The sequence below is a fragment of the Channa argus genome, chromosome 23, assembly GCF_033026475.1.
Source record: "Channa argus isolate prfri chromosome 23, Channa argus male v1.0, whole genome shotgun sequence".
Taxonomy (NCBI): domain Eukaryota; kingdom Metazoa; phylum Chordata; class Actinopteri; order Anabantiformes; family Channidae; genus Channa; species Channa argus.
Window position 1 is genome coordinate 12,564,857 of NC_090219.1, and position 19,500 is coordinate 12,584,356.

A 19,500-nucleotide genomic window follows, 5' to 3' on the forward strand; every position below is an offset into this window, starting at 1 on the left:
CAAACTCACTCCCAATATTAAAAAAACTACTGAAAACAGAACTCTTCCACACCTTCCTATGCACTTAAATCTATCTCATGAAATGTAAAAACTTTTCTGATAGGACTTAGCTTTGATGTTTTCTCCTCGACTTCAATTTTTGCTACCTTGTACCTCACTGACAAATGACTAAATGTAAACGTACAATGGGAAACGCAGAAAGCAAGAACGGTTGTCCACAAATCCTGCAGTTGTTGGTTTGATCCCCAGCTCCTTCGATCCCATATCAAAGTATCCTTGAGCAAGACACTGAACCCCAACATAGTTTCTCCCAGTGAGTGTTGGCCAGCTGCTTAACAGCTCCCCCATTGGTGTGTGAGTGTGTGTGTGATTGTGAGTGCGAATGGGTGAAAAAGAAGCAGTGTAAGGTGCTTTGAGTGCCAATAGGTGGAAAAGCGCTATACAAGTGCAGAACATTTAGCATTTTACAGAGGGGGAGAAAACCAACTATGGGAAAAAAAAAAGACAAAGAAGAATTCCTGCAGTGGTGGAAAGTAAAGGTTTAGAATTAGAGGAGAGGAGCTCACTGCACTTGGTCCCCCAACAGTCTAAACCTATAGCATCATAACTAAAATCTAGTTCAGTTTAGTTAGTTCAGACAATATGGTACTATGAGGTCTTTTAAATATGATTGAGCTTGACCATTAAGAGCTTTGTATGTAAGGAGAAAGGTTTAAAATTGTATTCTAGATTTTAATAGGAAGGCAATGATAGAAACTAATGAAGAAGAAATCTAATCTCTCTTGCTAAATCGAGTCAGCACTCTTGCTGCAGGATTTTGAATTAATCGAAGGCTAGTTAGGGAGTTATTAAGACACCCTTCCGTAGGTGGAATAAGGCTGTTGTAGAGATTTTCTTTATGTTCGAGGTAAAGGACAAATCCTGGTCAAAAATACCTCCAAGGTTCCTGACAGCATCACTGGAGGCCAAAGTTATGCCATCTAGAGTAACTATATTGTTAGACAGCATATTTCTCATATTATTAGGCCCAAATAAATTCATTTCAATTTTGACTGAATTTAAAAGTACGAAATTATAGGCCCTCTAATTCAATTCAACTTTTCAACACAATATAAATTCAACAATTTATATAGCGCCAATTCACAACAAAGTCATCTCAGGCACTTTACATAGTTAAGTCAAGACTAAACAGATATGTATCACAACAAATCAGAACCAGGGTGGGCGGCCATCTGCGTTGCGGGTGAGTGGAAAGTGAAGAGAGAAAAGAAAAGAGCAACATGAAGCAAAAACCACCATATTCAGCAATAATAGATGATCGCTTATTAAGTCACTTACTAACAGAAGTTAGATGGGAGAGATCTGTTTAATAATGCACATTTAATTGTTTGGTTTTTGTTCTGTAATAGGAGTAGTCTCAACTTTTATTAGGTTACCATGATTAACTCTTTGTGTTCACTTATGATTTATGTAATTTAGAGAGGTCTGCTCTGGAGTTCCTCAGAGGAATGAAGCTTGGCCGCAGTAAGACAGAATACATGTGTGTCAATGAGATGGACCCAGGTGGAACGATGAGGTTAAAGGGAGCAGAGGTGAAGGAGGTGCAGGACATTAAGTACTTAGGGTCAACGGTTCAGAGCAATGGAGAAAACAGGAGGAAGAGCTGCAGGTAGCAGAGCTTAAGATGTTGAGGTTCTCTTTGGGAGTGACGAGGATGAACAAGATCAGAAATTAATACATCAGAGGGACAGCTCATGTTAGATGTTTTGGAGATAAAGTCAGAGAGGCCAGATTGAGGTGGTTTGAACATGTTCAGAGGAGAAACTGTGAATATATTGGTAGAAGGATGCTGAGTTTGTAGCTGCCAGGCAGGAGGTCTAGAGGAAGACCAAAGAGGAGATTTATGGATGTAGTGAGAGAGGACATGAAGTTAGTTGGTGTTAGAGAAGAGGATGCAGAGGACAGGCTTAGAAGGAGGCACATGTTTCACTGTGGCGACCCCTGAAAGGGAACAGCCGAAAGGAAAAGAAGAGTTGGTCGGGGAACAGAGTGTCTCTATGGATGCCATCTCTCCTAACCAGCTTAGGTTTTCCCCCAAAATGTTTCTAATTATCTATGTAGCCCACATCGTTTGCTGGACACCCCCTAGACAGCCATCGGTTGAATGACGACATGTCAGATTTGGCAGGGGTCCAGAGAAAGTCCAACATTGTCTTGGCAAAGTTTCACATCGATTCAATGATAATTTTGCTGACCTCCGATCTGCGTAATCGCCAGAAGGATAGCCAGGAGTTTTCAAATATGATTCAACGTCACCCGCTCGGGCGCAAGGAAGACATTTGACTACGGCTGAGGGAGTCTCTATCTTCACATTTCTGACTATAGAGCTGCCAATTACCACAGTTGGTTTCTCACCAGGTGCGTCGCTGAGTGGGGAAAATCCGTTGCAAACCATTGGTGAACAGACTGGTGATGAAGCTTGGGCGTGTGTTTAGCATTAGATCTTTTACGAACTTTCACCAAGTCTTAGCTGCTCGGGAACTGCTGGGGGACAGCTACCGGCGCCTAACTAGCTTGATTATTTTCCCAGCTGAAAAGAAATTAGGGGTTGTTCTTATTGTCCTTTATTAACATTGGCCTCAAGGAGGAGTTTTTTTTGTACGTTTTTAAACTTCAAAATTAATGAAACTTCCTTTCAACTTTTGTGACGTCTGCTTTAAGATGCGCATTTGCAAAAGTGTTATTAAATGTTATTAGAAAATGGTCAAACAAAAGAGAACTATGAGGAGAAACCAATCTAATCTAATAATGAATTAAATGGAATGTTGAGGCAGTTACTGCCACCCACTATGATGACTTTATCTGTCTAAGCTCCCTAAATACCCGCTAAACTTTGTCTCACCCATTTGCTTGTGTTGCATATGAGGAAAACGGCAAATTTCAAAATCGCTTTTTGCTCTTTTGAGTTAACAATCCAGCACTGGCTCCAGACATTTTGGTGCCCTAGGTGAGATCAAGGTTTAGCGCCGTCCCATTAAATGAAATAACATAAATAAAACCAGAGTTCTTGTTCAGCTTTTGTGGAAATACTTAAAAAGTCCTGATAGCTATGACCAGTGAATACTTATATGTACTTATATTTGGTAACAATGGGCCTTATAGGCCCATAGGAAAGTGCAAAATGCATTTTTTTAAGTATTTTAAAAAACTGAAACGTGGAATATACGATGTATATAGAAAAGCATTTATAAATAAACACACAGACAAGAGAATTTACAGTATTCAAGCATGACCAGGAATATTTAGCTGAACTCCTGAGTTGTGCAGTCTTACAAATGGTAAATGGTCTGCACTTATATAGCGCTTTTCAACCTATTGGAACACAAAACACTTCACACTGCTTCTTATTTGCTCATTCGCACTCACAATCACATACACACACACACACACACACACACACAGATGGGGGGAGCTGCTATGCAGCTGGCAACTAAGTTCGGGTTCAGTGTCTTGCTCAAGGACACTTCAACATATGAACGCAGGAGCCGGGGATCGAACCAACAACTGTGGGATTGGTGGACAACCGCTCTACCTCCTGCACCACAGTTCCCCCAGTCGCTCTTACAGCAGTGAGAATGAAAGACCTGCGTTAACACTGCTTCCTACAGTGAAGGTTAATCAGTCTGCTGCTGAAGGAGCTGCACAGAGCCTCCACTTTCTGATGCAGTGAGTGACAGGTATTGTCCATCCATCCACAGGTACTGTCTGCTTTGCAAACATCCTCCTCTCACCCACCTCCTCCACAGAGTCCAGTGGGCAGCACAGAATAGAACTGGCACTTTGTTATTTTTTTATTTTCAAGACAGAGTACAAGGAAAGGACGATAGCCGGGGCTGCAAATTATTACTTTTATTGATTTAATGATTGATTTTTTTTTTTATTTTCTTTTGAGGGCGTGCAGCATCGCCCCTTTAGCAGGTGGCGACCTTGGCCTATGCCAAGAGCCAGCTCTGACCAAGCCAAAATATTGAGAAAGTATAATTTTTTTAACTTAGTAACTCATAATATTGAGAAAGTATCTCATTATTTTGACTTAGTATGTCACGATTGTGAGATAGTATCTGCACGTCTGGTCTGGCGAGGCACTGGCAGCATGACCTGATGGTGCTGCCCATGGTGTGGTGAGATGCGCTGTGGGACTGTGGCAAGTAGATCGTCCGCCTGTGGGGGCTGAGCTGTCTGGCATCTGATGCGGCAGGCAGTCAGAGGGAACCATTTCTGGGGAAGTCAGCCTTTCCAGCTCCGGAAAAGGTGGTTAGATGGACTGTTCCAGCATGAGTAGACCGGTTGACCAAATGAGGTGCAGCAGGTGCTGTCCAATGTCTTATTTTAACCAAGGCGAGGAAAAGGCCCACGTCAGGGAAGGCCATTGGTGGTCCGACAGGGCCAGAAAACCACAGGTTTGGACTGTGTCTCCAGCCACGGTTACAGAGCCAGACCACTGCAGTGTGACATCAGGGTCCTGGCTCACTGAAGAAACAGCTGGGTGAATAGAGACTGTTTGGTCAAGGTAGCTCAAGGTATTTAGAGCTGCGAGGGGCTTCACCTGGGCTATGCCAACGGTGGGAAATTCAGTAATTATTTTTTGCTTAGTTATTTTTGCGAATGTTTGATGGGCTCTTGCTGCTGCGTGAAAACCTCTGGGCAGTTTCACAAACTGCCACTGACAAACTATGGAAGTGATGTCACCTAAGAAGCTTAAACCAGACAGAAAATGTGATGGCCATGTTTACATTATTTGTTGTCATGTTGCAATGTATTAGACTCACCAATCAACCACTAATCAGAGGTTAGGGTTAGAAAACATAAGCGTAAAGATGAAATTATTACTGAATATTTTCTTTACAGACTGGTTCATACCTGCTGTTATTGCGTGATAAGGGAATTAATAAATGGCTGTTTGACTGCTTTGACCCACCCCCCCAAATCATTTCTTAGTTATCCACACTGCCTGGACTCAACTAAGCAAAGAGGTGGGGCTCAAAATGTAAAAGAGTGGTTCAGGGAGCACAAGATATAATTTCACACATGGATTGGCCTCCTTAACCCCCCTGAGAATCTTTTGGATGTGCTGGAGAAGACATTACACAATATTGGAACTCAATTTCATGAAAGTGAAAAATCTAAGCAACTTTGAATGGAAATAAATGTTGTGACATTCCATAAACCAAATGTAAGCAAATATTAGAGGGTTCTCCTTTCTTTTGACAGGGATTGTAAAACAACATTTAATACCTTTACCTTTGTAAAGGTATGCCCCCCACTTGTTTACAAGTGGTGGCATAATAACGCATGTGACTCACAGGCGGATTGTAGCTGTGTCAGCAGTAATGCAAATGACGTACTGACCCACTGTGGTGAAGAAGGAGCTGAGCTGGAAGGCCAAGCTCTCAATTTACCAGTCAGTCTACTGGTACATCTTTCAAAAATGTAAAGGGGATTTATACCTGTGCTTCTTCACTTTGTGCAATACTTGTGTAGCCCACAGCCTTCAGCTTCTCTTTATACAGACGGATGGTCTCTGTCATGGGAATCCTGAGCCTCAGCCAGTAATCCACAGAGCCAAAGGACTGCACCTCATCTGACAAACCTACAAGCACACAAAAGTGACCATGGGGTATAATGGCACAGACACACACTCACACCTCTGTAACACTGCACACAGCTGCCCCCACGAATTTCTTTCATTATTTAAATCTTCTGACACATCACCGGGATCTAACGATTACCTAACCGTGTGTGTTTTTTCTACAAGTTTTAGTCAGCGTCTGTGGATAGTGACGATGATAATGGTGATGATGATAGTAAAGATGGTGATGATAGAGATAATATTGGTGGTGATGATGATTATTATAGTGATGATGGGGATGATGATAGTGATGATGAGAATGATATGATGGCGATGATAATGATGATAAAGATGATATTGGTGATGATGATAGTGGGAAGTTAAGACTTTCACCAAATCAACTCTAAACAGATAACTGATGAAGACTCCTTGTTGGATGCCCAAGGCATGATGGTTAATATCAATTGAAGTACAGTATTATTTTACTCCAGTCCATTTACATAAAACTTCAACTGTACAGTACAACGGTGGAGAGATGTGTAATAACAGTGATTGCACACCACAAAGATGGAGACAGCTGTAACCATAGTAACTGTAAACCACATAAATTAAGACATCTTTGACCTTATGTTTAGATGATATACGTATTAAGAATCCAGGATGAAAATCAGACTTTGATGTATTGGTTTTTTGTAAGTAAAATAAAATAAAATACACAAAAATTAGGTTTCATCTAATTTAATTGACACATTTTGCTATATTATCTTACTACCTGCCAACAATGAATGTTATTTATAAGTGCTTTTACTCACCGACCAGTGGTATGGTCCCATTAATTTTCCCATCCTTCTCCAGGAGCTGCTGCAGTCGTATCCGTCCAGTCGCCAGCGTCTTCCAGTCTAATCCTAAGGCCTGATGCAGCTCCACAGTAAGCGAGCATCTGTGGATATAGTCCAGGAACCGGTCGTCCATGCTCACCACATACTTAGACGTAAAGCCATATTTGGGTTTGTGGCCCATCACCACTGGAGTGGAGTGCATCTCAAACAGGTAGAAGGAGTAGGTGAAGAATGTGGAGGGTTCATGGTCACCCAAAGTCTCCAGAGCAGACGAAGACAGCATGGCACTAATGATCTGAAGCTCCAGGAGGTTTTCGCCATGCTCCAGGTTTAGAGTTTTATCAAACTCACCTGCATCATCCTCATCAGTGATATCTGGTTTGAAGACATTGGTGTTGCCGTAGGCGATGTCCCTCAGCTTTGCTGAGGAGCAGAGACATGAAAAAAGACAGTTTTAGTTCACAGATAATGTAAGCTGAACTGGAACATTGTATTTAACTACACAATTACACACATAAAAAAACTTTTTCATTGAATGCTTTCCTAAACAACGGAGGTGTAAAGTGTGAGGAGCAGCTCAACTTACCCTCCATTTCAACACTGTCTTTAAAGTGGCCAAACATGTCCTTTAGGTCTTACACTGAAAGTGTGCTAACACTGTCTTTTATCTGCTGCTTCAGCTCAGTGTTAAACACAGAAGTTTATTAAACAGTATGGTTATAAATAACAATAAATTCATTGTAACTCAATTAAGGAGCCTCTGGCTCTCTCTTTAGGTAGCCACAAGCCAGATCCAACACATACCAAGCTTTATTTGTACCCTCTGCTATCAATATGGTGAACTCACAGAAAATACAGTGATAGAAGTTCAGACTTTTCTCTTTATGTACTCCATGGACATTGTCCAGTATTGTCTGTCACTGTGTTGCAGCTGCACAAATGATTTCCCTTAGATGCAACAAAAGTGGATCTTTAGTCTTTATCAATGTATGACATGAAACTGTGCGAGTAGTTTTTAATGTTAAAGTGAGAAGAAGCTGCACAGAATAATGAGCTGACTGTTCACTACCCGCTAAGCAGCGAAGAGCAGAAAGATGCAGTTAGAGAAAACCTGGTGTAGTGTTTAGCTGCTCAGGAGTCAGACATTTCCCTCAGGAGGTGGTAAATATCTTCAACATTACTGAACACAGAAACTTAGGACTTTTGTGAATCTTGTAATCATCATGCAGGCACCACCAATTTGGTTTATGTACACTTCTTGTCTGTGAGACTAATGGATATGTTTGACAAATACCTTCTAGTTTCTTGATCTTTGCTGCCCTTGTGTCCAGGAGTTGGGCCTGTTGTTTGAGCTTTTGGTCATACTCAACTTTGTCACTCTCCATCTTCCGTAACACTGCCTCTAGCTCCGCCTCAGGACCAGGAGAAGAAAACAGGGTTTACTAAATATTGTGTACACAGTTTGATTTTACACTATAAAGAGACATTCTTCATGAAGCAGTGAAGGTTTCAGAGCAATGATGTTGAATATCTCTACCTTGTAGTCTTTGCTAATCTTGCTCTCCATGCTCAGGATGTTTCTGGTCTTCTCCAGCTCTTGAATGGTTTCAGCATGAGCAGCTCGCAGCTCTCTGATTGAGCTCTCTTTGTTGCTGTTCCCTTCCTCATCCACCTCCTTCAGGAAGCCCAGATCTCCATTCCTTTGAGATTTACGAGACTTAAGGAGAGATGTATACATTTCAGAAGATGTCTTAAATTTCTTAATAACCAGGGAAACCAGAATCAATTAAAGGTGAACAAATGCATAGCACAAAACCCAACCTGCCAAACCACTGTGATTCACCTCAACATTAATTATTACATAATGTAGGAAAAACATTAATAGGTGACAAAGTCAGGCTGAATTACCTTAATCTGCAGCAGTGCCTCAGTAAGTTCAGATGCGTTGTAATCATTCTCCTGAAAAGAACACATAATGAATCCATTAAACTACAACACACAGTACATCTGACAAACATGACCCTGCCACAAGTTGCTGATTATCGGTGAAAAAATCCCTTTGTCCTAGTTCATTTTATATTCTAAAAAAGGCAAATAAAATAAATCAAATTGCCTTCACATGTAGTCATGCTTTTTTCACTCAAAAACTGTCACAAAAGCGATGATGCAGTGATGCTGTTTAACATGCTATAGCTCAGCAGCTAAGTGGCTACCCAGCCTGCAGACATTGCTTTTACTCTGTCTTGGGACTTGTTTATTAGACATATAGTTCACAAACTATTTGTATTTGTGATATTTGTTAAAACAACAACACTCAGACTGCAATGATCTGGTTTTGTGGTTTAGGAAAGTCCACATGCCTTTAGCGTTACCTGTGTTACTGCACTCAGCAAATCTAAACTATACAGTGCATCAAGCAAGTATTCCCAGCGCTTAACGTTTTCCACATTTTGTTATGTTACAGCCTTATTCCAAAATGTAATAAATTCATTATTTTCCTCAAGGTTTTACAAACAATACCCCATAATGATGTGAAAGACGTTTTTTTGAAATCTTTGCAAATAAAAAACAAAAATCACAAGCCTATTACCGCCTTTGCCTAATACTTTGTTGAAGCACCTTTAGCATCAATTACAGTCTTTTTGAGTATTATGCTACAGGCTTGTCACACCTATTTTTGGCCTGTTTCTCCCATTCTTCTTTGCTGTACCTCCTTAACTCCATCAGGTTGGATGGGGAGTGTCGGTGCACAGCTAGTTACAAATCTCTCCAGAGATGTTCAATCAGGTTCAAGCCCACACAAGGACATTCACAGACTTGTCCAGTAGCCAGCCCCTTGTTATCTTGGCTGTGTGCTTATGAATTGTCTGAGGTCCAGAGCAGAATGGAACAGGTTTTCATCTAGAATGTCTCTGTTCATTGCTGCATTTATCTTTCCCTCAATCCTGACTAGTCTCCCAGTTCGTGCCGCTGAAGAACATCCCCACAGCATGATGCCAGGTGGCGAGTGGTGCCTGGTTTCCTCCAGACATGACACTTGGCATTCCGGCCAAAGAGCTCAATCGTTGTTTCATCAGACCAGAAAATTTTGTTTCTCTGGGCTGTCGTGTGCCTTTTACTGAGGAGTGGTTTCCGTCCGGCCACTCTACCATACAGGCCTGATTGGTGGAGTGCTGCAGAGCTGGTCGTTCATCTAGAAGATTGTCCTCTCTCCACAGAGAAACACTGGAGCTATTTCAGAGTGACCATCGGGTACTTGGTCACCTCCCTGACTAAGGCCCTTCTCTCTCGATCGCTCAGTTTGGTTGGCTGATCCACGCTAGGAAAAGTCCTGGTGATTCCAAACTTCTTCCATTTACAAATAATGGAGGTCACAGTGTTCATTGGGACCTTCAATGCTGCAGAAATTTTTCTGTACCCTTCCCCAGATCTGTGTCCCGATACAATCCTGTCTAAGAGGTCTACAGACAATTCCTTGGGCTTCATGGCTTGGTTTGTGCTCTGTTAACGGTGGGACCTTATATAGACAGGTGTATGCTTTTCCAAATCTTTTCCAATCAGCTGATTTTCACACAGGTGGACTCCAAACAAGTTGTAGAAACATCTCAAGGATGATAAGTGGAAACATGTCAAGTGCTCCATTTTGATTGTCATGGCAAAGGCTGTGAATACTTATGTACTGGGTTTTTTCTTGTTTTTTATTTTTTAAAAATTTACTTCTTTAACATTGTCATTATGGGTTTTGTTTGTAGTATTATGAGGAAAATAATGAATTTGATCAATTTTGGAATAACGCTGTAACATAAATTGTGGAAAAACTTAAGTACTGGGAATACCTTCTGGATGCACTCTATATACAGTAATACTGACATGTAGAGAGGTTCTAAACATGGGAAATGTACGTAGTCATTACTGACAATAAGATACTAGCAATTAATCTAAAGTGGGATCAACTCACTCTTCTATAGAATTTCAAACGTTTGCTCAGTTCCTCGATTTGTTGCTTCTGTTCAAGAAACTGGATTTGAAGCTTCTTATTTTCTTCTGTCAGCTTTTCACTTGTGTCTGAAAAAATAATCATATTGATGAAATTATGAAATAACATTATACAATCATTTCACTCATCATACTATTTTTGAGAATAATATGATCTCGTTCCCCTCTGTATTTTTCATGTGACAGTTAATGAAATTATTTTTTATATCTTTACAACTTAGACATTGTGCTGTACTTCATTCATGTAATCAACATGCAAAGTTACAGGATTTAAGAAAGAACCTCTCTCAGCCTTGATTTTGTCCAGGATTTCATTTTTGTCAATAAGGTCAGCCTTCAGCGCCGCCTCCAGCTGCGCAATCTGTAGCCTCAGCTGCTGCTCCTGAATCTTCCATTTTTGCTGTTGAGATATATCCAAGGCACTAGAAACACACAGGACTATGATAATTACGTAATCGTAATGAGCGCTGGTGTTGACATGTAAACCTCATGCATTTCAACTTAAATACATTTAGAGAGACAGCTAAGTCTCCTTAACGTGGGTCCATGGGTCCTCAGATGGAGAAAAGACAGCGTAATGGCACAGGGTATGTTCACAACAGCTGCAGCTTCACCTAAAATATCCACATAGAACAAATCACCAGAGTTGAGGCTTCTTACCTGTTGACTAGTTTCTCATTGTTCTCCTTCAACAGGTCCCTTTCTTGCTCCAGTTCACTGATCCGCTCCTGCAACTAAACAGCACACGGAACAGAAAAGAGTCAGGTCTCCTGCTGAAACTACCTTTGCCTAAGCTTTCAATGAACAGGCTGGAAGGAGTTTTAGATGTTCATGCATAAAACACTTCATTAATACAATGAAGATTTCTATTTTTTATCATTTCTACACAAAGATTTTTCTCTCCAACACATCTGCATTCTATTAATTTGTCATTTGGCTATTTTTTCCAAAACAAAACAGACTGATTGGCAGTGAACGCCTCAACAGTTGAAATACTGTGATCGAAGTGTCTAAATATGTCAGTTTTTACTATAAAAGAATCTGCATTAGTTATTTTGCTTGATTATTTGTTATTTTAGTTAAAAGGTTCCTCAGATTCCCCAGTGGCCTAAGTGAGTCTTTGTGGAGGTGCAGTAACTCTGTTGCTGTAATATATTAGCAGGGAATTTATTCCACTTAAAAACAGAAGGGCCTAACAGATGAGAATCCTCTGAGAACTGCAGATGAAGAGGACAGGGAGAGATGTGACCTTCCTTGACACCTGCTAAAAAAATGTGAGACATTTCACATTCTCTGAACAAACATGTTGCGGTGCAGTGTGATCACCTGCTCCATCTTAATCTTGGATATGGTTGAGCTCTGCAGCTGTTTCTCCAGGTCCAGACTCTTCATCCACTCATTTTTGAGCTGGGCCGACAGCTCTTCCACCCTCAGCAATGCTGCGTCATGACTGGCCTTCAATGTCTGCTGACTCTGAAACCCGCAAATACACAATAAATATGTTAGTAAGAATATTCAGGAATTTATTTTCCTTTAAATTTTGATTTAACTGCTTTACCTGTAGTTTTCATTTTCATTATGAAAACTCAAAGGTAAATTTCAATCACTAAAATCAGTTTTATCAGACTATGAACTGAAATATTAACACGTTAACGCCCTAATTTTTACTAATACTGGTGCGCATCCTGTTTTACTGACAGGTGTGCTGGACATGTCTCTGTCTCTCTTTAATTATTTTCTGCTTTTCAAAGGTAACATATTTTGGATGCTATTTGATTCCGTTTTCTTTTTGATCAGAGCTGTTATCATTTTTACTGTTGGGTGGTTGGTTGAAAACCTCTCTGGAGTACATTAGAACTGTACGGTATCACACAAGTCACAGTGTCAACACCTGTGTTCCACAGAGCTGCAGGTGTTGATTTTTCAGGACTGAAATGATAATTTGCTTGGTGAGGTGCTGTTCCTGCAGGATTTTAGGGAGGAAGAGGCTGGAAATAAATGTCACCTCTTGTAGATGCTGAAATCGACCCTCCAACTCTGTGACAACACTGGACCGGTCAGCCAGCTGCTTCTGCAGTTTCATCATCATCACATTGCTGTTGACATGTGACCTAAGAGAAATAGAACAATGTGATACTCCGCAGATACATATAGAGTGCGAACTTCAAATCCCACATTCAGTCTGTGGCCAAATAATGTAAATTGCAGAAAAACTCTTATTCCATTAAAACTGCTGCAGCTGTAAGTGAACAATGCAAAAACAACACACACTGTTTTCATTTTCCCAATACAATTAGTAACATACAAATCTACATCTTCAATAAATTTTTCTGACTTTTATCTGCAAGTTTATTCATAAAACTTAGATCCACCAAACTCACTTAACAGCAAAAACCTGTCTTAAGTGGCTCATCTGAAACCAACGATAACCGCTTCTTCCTCATTTGATCAATAACTACTTTACCATAAAGGTTGTTTTAGCACACTCTAGCACATGCCTCCTTGTTTATGACTGGTTGGAGAGAACTCTGATCAAACCACTTCCTTCTCTGCCTCACTGATAATAAGAAAAAGGACCAAACACAAAGAAATAAACAAACAAAAAAGCAATTAGGACTCAGCACGTGTTGTAAAATGTTTAAATACTGAAAGTGTAACATTCTGACATAAAACTGTAACATGCATTTTCTTATTGTTCCGCAGCCTCATTTGAGCTGCTGTGAATATCTACAGAGCTGACAGCATTGTTAGAATGGAACGATGTGAAGGATTGGATCCTTCAAAGCAAGCATGTTTGGGCCCTTAGGATCCTGTTCTACTATGTTTGTAGGAAATTGTAATTCATTAAAATTTAAAACCACAATAAAAAGCAGAATGTGGTGAGTGGAGTGGAGTGGAGCTTCAAATGACAGAAATCATTAAACTAAACTAGTCATCATATTAGAGGAGGCACAATGAATATCAGAGGATATGTCAGCGAAGTGAGATCAGAGCAGGTGAGACAGAAATAAAGAGGGAATGGTTCTGGCTACAGGAAGTTGTTTTCGTATGAATAAATGAGTTCTTCACCTTCGGTTGTTCAAACTTTCCCGGTTTCACGGCAGTCACAGGAAATGGATGCCATCAACACACCCACTCAGTCAAACTAAACCTCTGGAGTATAACCTCCTCTATTCACAAATGAGCTCAGGTCGAGATAATCCGGACTTTGCACTAGGGATTAGCCTGGGTAAAGTCCCGGTAACGTCAGGGCCAACAGACTTGGCTGTTTGCGTTTACACATACACCCACACCAGAGAAAGTCTGGAAAATGTCTGAATTCCAGTGCATGTCTGAAAGGGGCTCAGGTCTGACTGCTCTTGAAATCTGTTTATACCTCTGAGAAAATTCTAAATCCAAGAAAACTTCTGAAGGCCACAGATTCTTTATAAGTCTTGAACATGCTGCTTAAGAAAGAAACGGTTTGTAAATCTAGATCATGCATGAACCCAGTGTTTTCAAACACAGGTTATCATTAGATCAGCGACTAGGGTTACACGTCCTCAGGAGCATTCCTGTGTGGAAAAATGGCATATCAAGTACTAAAGCAGTGAGTGCATTTGTCCACATAAAATCTCAGGAGCAAAAAGCTTTTAGAACCTCAATTCACCACCCGAACAGTGAACTGACCCTTACCTCAGTTTGGAGGTCTGTTGCTGTCGGACCTGCAGAAGATTCTCTTCATATTCTGCCTCCTTCCTTCTCACTTCCTCCCTCAGCAGCTCGGATGCTGCTTCCATCTCCTCCATCTGGCTGCGCTGGGACTCTATCACATTTTCTCTGAAACACAGACAAAGAACATTTTTACAAATATAATGTCACAGTATACAATGGATTAAGATGTGTTTCCCTCAGGTGAAATCTTCTAATTCCACTCAGTGATTAACAATTATAATTGGTGGAACCACATGTGGTCATGATTGGTGATTCGTGTTTTTTTTGTTTGACAGAGGAGCTGATGATGTGCAGCGCTCACAGGTTGCGGATCTCAGCCCTTGCCTCCTCCAACAGGCTCTGTCCGTATCGAGGCAGCTGGCCGGTTGGAGGTCTTGCACCTCCCTCGAGGCTCCTCGTACCTGCAGGAGACAAAAATCAAAGAATTTGTTTGCTGGTTTAAAACAATAATTTCAAACTCACTGTGGCGTTATCGTTTCTGTTGTGTGATTCACATTAAAATAAGCCTAACTGACTTTTGGGTCTTAACGGAGATGGAGTATCGTCTCTTAGCTTCTTAAGCCCTGAGTTGACTCGTGACTGGACATGATTGTACGGTGCCGGCCTCCTGCATTGAGAGTTCATTAGCTGCTGTTTGGCAATGAGGAGCCGCTGTTTCAGTCCTTCGTTCTCAGTCTGCAGTCCCCGAACCTTCTCCTGTAGCTCCTCCATCATCTCCTCCATCTCTATGTCCCGAACCCTTGACACAGGATGATTGCCCCCTGCTGCTAGCTGCTCCATTCGACCCCTGTCTTTCACCAGCCTCATCAGCTTTGTGCCAAGCCTAAAGGTCAGAGGTTGAGAAGGATGATTATATGCAAGAATTAGAGAGAATGAAGGATCAGTGTATAATGATATCAAACTTAAAGGGACAATCCACCAATTTTACACAGAAGGTTCCGTGGACGTGTAATGAGGGGATTTCTACAGTGTCAGAACTGAACTCTATCTCTCTTCAGGGAATGTCTAAAGTATTTTTAGGTGAAAGTCAGGATACCTCCATCTCCACTGCACAGACATTGATAGTGCAGTTGAAATCCATCAACCCAGAGTCCTCCAATTTCATGGAGGAGCACCGATGATGACAGTTCAGATTCGACTTTCTACTTTTCAGTCTTGGCTTAAAACCTTCCTTTTTGATAAAGCTTATAGTTAGGTATAGTCGTGCTGCTATAGGGTTAGACTGCTGTCACCACTGTTGGACATTAACTCTGTGTTTTCTCCCGTAGTTGTATTTCTCCTTCTCTGTCTCCCTCTATCTGTCCCTTTCTGCAGGTGTCCCCGGCTTTGGAGCTGTGTGTTTTCCAGTGTGCAGCTACTGGTCCTACCAACCTGCCCGATGTTTTGTTGTTGCTGTTGTTATTCTTTTTCTTTCCTCTCTTCACTTTCCACTCACCCCAAACTGTCAAGGCAAATGGCCGCCCACCCTGAGCCTGGTTCTGCTGGAGGTTTCTTCTGTAAAAGGGAGTTTTTCCTCTCCACTCTTGCCTATAGGCTTGGTCAAGGGGGAATTGTTGGGTTTTCTCTATACATCTATATAGTCTCGACTTTATTCTGTAAAGTGCCTTGAGATGACTTTGTTGTGAATTGGCGCTATATAAATAAAGATGAATTGAATTGATGGAAAAGGGAACAACAACAGAACTGCTACTCTGTGTTTCTCACTTCTTGATCTTGTCGTCCTGTTTGTGAATGTGCTCTTTGAGAAACAGAGTGTCATCATGGAGGCGCAGGAACCGATCCTCCAGCTCCTCCCTGGACACCCGAGAGATGTCCTGTCGGGTCCGAGTATTTTGATTCACAAAGGAGTCTGTCACCAGAAAGAAAAAAGTCTCAATTATTTATTTTTGTTTTACAGTGATCCTAAGGGCATAAACAAAAGTCAGTGATGTGAATGTCCTGACAATAATTCAGTGATCACGGAATGCAGAGAAAATTGAGAACAGTGAGGATGGGAATGAGAAATACATAAATAGCTTGTCAGCAAATGTAGTCAGTAATGAGAAATTAGGAGGATTTAGATATGCTTGTTTCCGGTCTCTCAGGCCAACCCAAAACAAGCATATACTGTCCTGCTCTTTGCCCTCTAAGGCTGTCTATCATTAACCTACTTGCTGCATATACAGTAAAGTATTCACTATTAATTTATACTAGAATTCATTCAAAATTACTATTAAGCAGTAAACATACTACTAACAGTTATGCACTGTGATTTCTGAATAACATTTTTTCATATTTTAAACTACAACTGAGCCATCCTGTCCTGAGGACAGGCTGCATCACAGACCTTGGGGACCAGCCGCAAGTCGGGACATGTTGACAGTGATGTCTTTGACAGGGACATCTTCTGCCGTCTCATCCATTAGCGTTGTCATACTTCAACCTGAAAATGTAAAGATGGCATAGATTTCTATATGTACGTTCACTGTATCAACCACTAAGTTTTTTCAAAGTCCTAGACTAATAATAAAAAACGACGAGTAGTATACGGAGATATTTTTAACCTGAACCTAAACTAGTTTGTCTTTGGAGATTCAATATATGCAATATATGCAGAAAAGCATATATTGCGACATCTTCGCTTGATGCTGCACCCATCTCTGTTTGAAATAAGGCAGTAATGCTTGGGGAACCGGTTCTAAAACGTAATATTTAAATGAAAAGCCGCTGCTTTGTTAGTTAAATATATGCCGAATTGAAAACGGATTTTCGTTATTCCTCCTCTTCTAGAGTCATCGCCCTGAAATTATACGTAACGTAAGTTTCAACAGTTAGCCACAAAGGTACCAGAATGTTAACGGAATCTGGCCTCACATCATTTAGACTACTTTTTAAAGTTTGCATTATTGGGGATAACTACAATTTATATCGAACCAACCCAGGCCATTTGAAAAATATCTCAACACCGGTAAAATAACGTTTTGCATTGTTTCCATCAGATCAAACTAGCGGTGAATTAGCTACGTTACATTAACCGTTAGCTAATGCTAGCTCACGCCTGCACTCATGAAGCAGCTAACGGGCTAACTCGCGCTACAAATTACTGTTACATTTGTGACATGTGTATTTCCGAATTTAATCCAAATATTTTCAAAAATAACCATACTTTTTTCAACGTTTCTTTACCTTTGACGGCGACTTTATTCAATTCAGAAAATTGGTTGCTACAGAAAACACAACAACTCGTCATGTCGTTATGACATAACTGCGCGTGCGCTCAGTGAAGAACTTATGGGAAATGTAGTTTTCTTAAAACTAAAACCCTCACTAAGCAGTGTTCCACTAAAGAACGGATTAAAGATAATAAACAGTATTTTAACCTTATTGAGCCTGTTGATTACGTTGATAAATGCACAAGTCTAGTCCACATTTGTTCCATATTTGCCTCATAATTAGGTAAAGTATGCTCAACAAAATATGCTTCAAATGCTAAATGAAAGATATATATGAATGTCTTGCATCATATTTATAGATACATTAGTAATGCAGGTAAAGGAGAAACTGATTTTTATGCATAGTAAAGCATTTTATGTATTTGTGGTACTTTTACTCAGTTACATATCTCAGTCCTTCATTCCCCCCTGGTGTCCAATGTTTAACTATAAGCTCTTTATGTCAATTTGAGGGCCTGACATTACATGCAGGCCTATTCATGAGCAGTGTGGTTGGTGCGTCACTGGAACACATATATTCCAGGGAACTTGACAAGCATGCTGTCAGATGTCTGCCTCTCATGAATTGGCAATGGATCTAATTTGGCAGCCTGAGATGAGCTTGCAGGCTGAACAGAATGAGTTCACTCTGCGTGTCAGACTCCTGCTTGCTGCACCATGAGCACCGGGCCGTGACAATCTCCCATCACTGCTGCTTCATCCAGCCATAACCTTTGACCTCTTCCCAGCCGGGACACTGCAGTGAAAACCAGTGTTTGGCTGGAAACAGAGCAACATGTGCGTCTGTCAAAGACTCAGTCTGTCATTGAAATGATGCCTGCTGACCTTTTGTTCAACAGGCCGTTGCCCCCCAACCCCTCACTGCTGTGCAACAACTGTCAAATGTTGGATCAGATGTGCCTGGAGTCAGACTTTACCTTCACCTCACCCCCCATTGTATTATAAGTAAATTTCCCCTCAAACATCCCCTCCTTACCTTTATTCAGTGTATTATTCTGATGGGAGGGACAGGAGGCAGCAGGTCAGACATGTTAACACCCTGTCAGTGATATTTAGGACATTTAAATCAAAACTCAAGAAAAATTATCATTGGCACAGTGTAAAATACTCTGTTACAAGTAAAAGTTTTACATTCACAGCATTACTTTGAGAAGTACAATTACTTTTACTACTGAAGGAAGTTGATCATCAATTTAACGGTGCAGCTTTTAACTTATTTTATGAGCTATGGATCGGAACTCAGTAACACATCATCAATAATTTGTCTTTTAAATGTTATTTTATTAATGTGAATCTGTATAGTAACCAAAACTGTCAGATTACTGTAGTAGATTAAAGGTTCACGTATTAGTGGCTGAAAGGCAAAGTATAGTAAGTCATAAAGATGGAAATAAAAGTGCCTCAAAGTTACAGTCCTTGAGTAAATCCACTCAGTCTCTATTGGAGCATGGATCCCAGAAGCGCTGCAGATGTGACACTAGGTGGCAGTTGGTTATCACATCTGAGCACCTGAACATCTTCATCCTCCTCCTTCTCCTGCAGCAGGTGAAGTAACAATGACAGTTTGTATGTTTGTCAGGATGAGAGGAACAACAATATTTCTACCATCTGATGTTGGAAGGAGTAACAACCATCAGAGATGAGTAGATGTGCACTTAGGTGAAAGGAAGCTTGGCGACATCCTGTTTGGTGCAATGAATCATTAATGACACAAATGTCAATAAACCAATTCATAAAAACGCTTCATATTTCCACAGGACAAACAGATGGTTTCTGCGGTGGAGCGTCATACTTTTGATTTAAATCATTTTAAAACAAATCTCGCAAAATTCAGATGAAACATCTCTAAACACCTTAGCATCCCGCAGTGTAAATATACATGTACAGAGGTGGTAAGTATTTAAGTACTATTTTTAGATACTTGTACATTATATTCCCACCATGTATTTGACAGCTTTAGTCTTCACAGACTCAGATTGAACTAATAAATTATCGTGTATGACAGTACATAAAGTACCTGCTGCTGGTTCTGTTCCACAGTCTCTGTAGTAGCATGGATCTTTGTCCTTAGTTTTTACTCTTTGCTACAAACATTTCTTTGTCTGATATT

The 19,500-nt window shown here is 40.7% G+C and overlaps 2 protein-coding genes across 2 annotated transcripts in view; both read right to left on the bottom strand.

Annotated features, from left to right (window-relative positions):
* Positions 1 to 14,958, bottom strand: part of rpgrip1l (RPGRIP1 like) — a 24,829-nt gene extending 9,871 nt beyond the window's left edge. Inside the window, exons 1-12 of the mRNA XM_067493958.1 lie at positions 14,694 to 14,958; positions 14,480 to 14,579; positions 14,140 to 14,283; positions 12,470 to 12,575; positions 11,791 to 11,937; positions 11,125 to 11,198; positions 10,730 to 10,886; positions 8,377 to 8,427; positions 8,006 to 8,185; positions 7,763 to 7,880; positions 6,442 to 6,891; positions 5,508 to 5,650 (exon numbers count right to left, since the gene is read on the bottom strand). Of these exons, the coding sequence (XP_067350059.1) occupies positions 5,508 to 5,650; positions 6,442 to 6,891; positions 7,763 to 7,880; positions 8,006 to 8,185; positions 8,377 to 8,427; positions 10,730 to 10,886; positions 11,125 to 11,198; positions 11,791 to 11,937; positions 12,470 to 12,575; positions 14,140 to 14,283; positions 14,480 to 14,579; positions 14,694 to 14,958 (1,935 nt within the window). The remainder of the gene's footprint in view (positions 1 to 5,507; positions 5,651 to 6,441; positions 6,892 to 7,762; positions 7,881 to 8,005; positions 8,186 to 8,376; positions 8,428 to 10,729; positions 10,887 to 11,124; positions 11,199 to 11,790; positions 11,938 to 12,469; positions 12,576 to 14,139; positions 14,284 to 14,479; positions 14,580 to 14,693) is intronic.
* A 920-nt stretch (positions 14,959 to 15,878) lies between these two features.
* Positions 15,879 to 17,429, bottom strand: LOC137108715 (protein fantom-like). The gene is made up of 3 exons (XM_067493672.1): positions 17,344 to 17,429; positions 16,505 to 16,600; positions 15,879 to 16,027 (listed from the first exon to the last, which is right to left on the bottom strand). Exons 2-3 carry the CDS (start codon positions 16,590 to 16,592, stop codon positions 15,879 to 15,881), a joined length of 237 nt encoding a protein of 78 aa, XP_067349773.1. The 5' UTR covers positions 16,593 to 16,600; positions 17,344 to 17,429.
* Positions 17,430 to 19,500: the final 2,071 nt, after the last annotated feature.